The sequence below is a fragment of the Helobdella robusta genome (genome assembly GCF_000326865.2).
Source record: "Helobdella robusta unplaced genomic scaffold HELROscaffold_99, whole genome shotgun sequence".
NCBI lineage: Eukaryota > Metazoa > Annelida > Clitellata > Rhynchobdellida > Glossiphoniidae > Helobdella > Helobdella robusta.
The window spans coordinates 263,767-265,764 of NW_008705557.1; the positions used below are offsets into that span (position 1 = coordinate 263,767).

Below are 1,998 nucleotides of genomic sequence, written 5' to 3' on the forward strand. Positions count from 1 at the left end.
TGTATAATAACTATATTAAGACTGATTACATTTCTCGTTGTACGCATTTTATATCTATAATGGCGAGCATCGTAGACTACTTTCTCTTTTTAATTCATCTTATTTTATTTTATTTTATTTCATTGAATATTTATTTAGACGCCTTAGACGCCACTTTGATGACATAGATGAAACTCTAATACATTTATCTTCTAAATATTTCGGAGCCAGACCTTTCAAACTTTCAAATACCATTACACCCAACTTGAACATGATTCTTCTTTTAACATGCAGCCAATGAAACTCCTTTAGGATTGGTGATGCACGATCAAATTTTAATTTGAGGCATATCATTCTAACAGCCTGGTTCTGAACCATCTGAAGTTTAAACAACAGTTTATCAGCTATACCACACAGAAGAATGTTACAATAATCCAATCTAGAGTTGACGAAAGTATGTACTAATAATAATCTCATTGCATCTCTATCAACAGATTTTGTAACTTGGCGTAACTGATGTAGTTGGGACATATAATTTTTAACCCATAGACTGACTTGTGGACCCATTGCCATACAAAAGTCCATCACAATTCCCAAATTGGTGACCGTTTTACTGAAACTTATATCAGTCATACTTGAGGCACCCCTGACGTAAGTTTTATTGGTCCTGAGAGACCACCTGAGTAAGAAATCTGCTGAGTCCGACCAGTAAGAAATGATTCGAACCACGTTAACGCAATCTTATTTAAACCATAACAATATTTCAGTCTGTCTGTTCACAGTATCGAACGCCGAACTCATGTCCAGGAATGTCAACAAAGTTACTTTTTGTACACTAACTGCTGAATAAACATAAGAGAATATATCCGATAGAGCTGTTTCGGTCGAATGAAACCTTCTATGCCCAGATTGATGCATAGGCCAAATACCATTTTAAATTTTTATAGGGTTATTCAAAACTAACTCAACAGAACGTTCTATAACCTTAAAAACAAAAGACAAATTTGACACCGGCCTATAGTTTATCAGATCTGATTAATCTATTCCTGACTTCTTTAGAATTGGCGTGACAATTACATGCTTGCAAACCTGTGGCATTACACCCTTCGTTAAGCACATGTTGATTATGTCCGTTAAGTAGACAATAAAACCGACAGCATATTCTTTGAATACATGCGTCGGTATTGGGTCTAGTGAGCATGACTTCGTAGGTGACGAATTAACAACTTTAGATATCTGTTCTTCAGTCAAGACTGGAAACGATTCGAATGGAAACATAATATTTTTGGTATTAGTGAAAATAACTGGAGAATTTTGTCAACTTTCTGGTCACTTTTAATTTGTCAGCAAAAAATTTCTCAAAATCATCGGCGCTCTGCATTGAACCAACTTCATTCTCAACACCTGTCTCATTTCCTAATAATTTATTAATCGCTTGCCATAAGTACTTGGAATTATTTTTGAAGGGACATATTTTCGCGAACCAGGAACTCCTTCGTTTCGCTGAGTAAAAAATATTTCATTGTTTCATTGCCAGTACCCAATCAACTTTATCATCATAACAACCAGTGTAGTTCTGAGTCTTCCTTCTTTCTCGACACATTTGCTTAGCCTTTTTGCAGTCACGGCATGTATGTATGTATGTACGTACGTACGTACATACACACACATACACACACACACACACATATACATACATACATACATACATACATACATACATACATACATACATACATACATACATACATACATACATACATACATACATACATACATACATACATACATACATACATACATACATACATACATACATACATACACACATACATACATACATACATACATACATACATACACACATACATACATACATACATACACACACACATACATACATACATACATACATACATACATACATACATACATACATACATACATACATACATACATATATACATACATACATACATACATACATACATACATACAAACAAACATACATACATAATT

General features: G+C 33.9%; 1 protein-coding gene across 1 annotated transcript in view; it reads right to left on the bottom strand.

The window, feature by feature from the left end:
• Positions 1 to 1,998, bottom strand: part of HELRODRAFT_183124 (hypothetical protein) — a gene marked incomplete at both ends in the record, with an annotated part of 8,922 nt that overhangs the window by 3,019 nt on the left and 3,905 nt on the right. The window contains 2 exons of the mRNA XM_009033824.1: positions 1,083 to 1,232; positions 1,285 to 1,472. Of these exons, the coding sequence (XP_009032072.1) occupies positions 1,083 to 1,232; positions 1,285 to 1,472 (338 nt within the window). The remainder of the gene's footprint in view (positions 1 to 1,082; positions 1,233 to 1,284; positions 1,473 to 1,998) is intronic.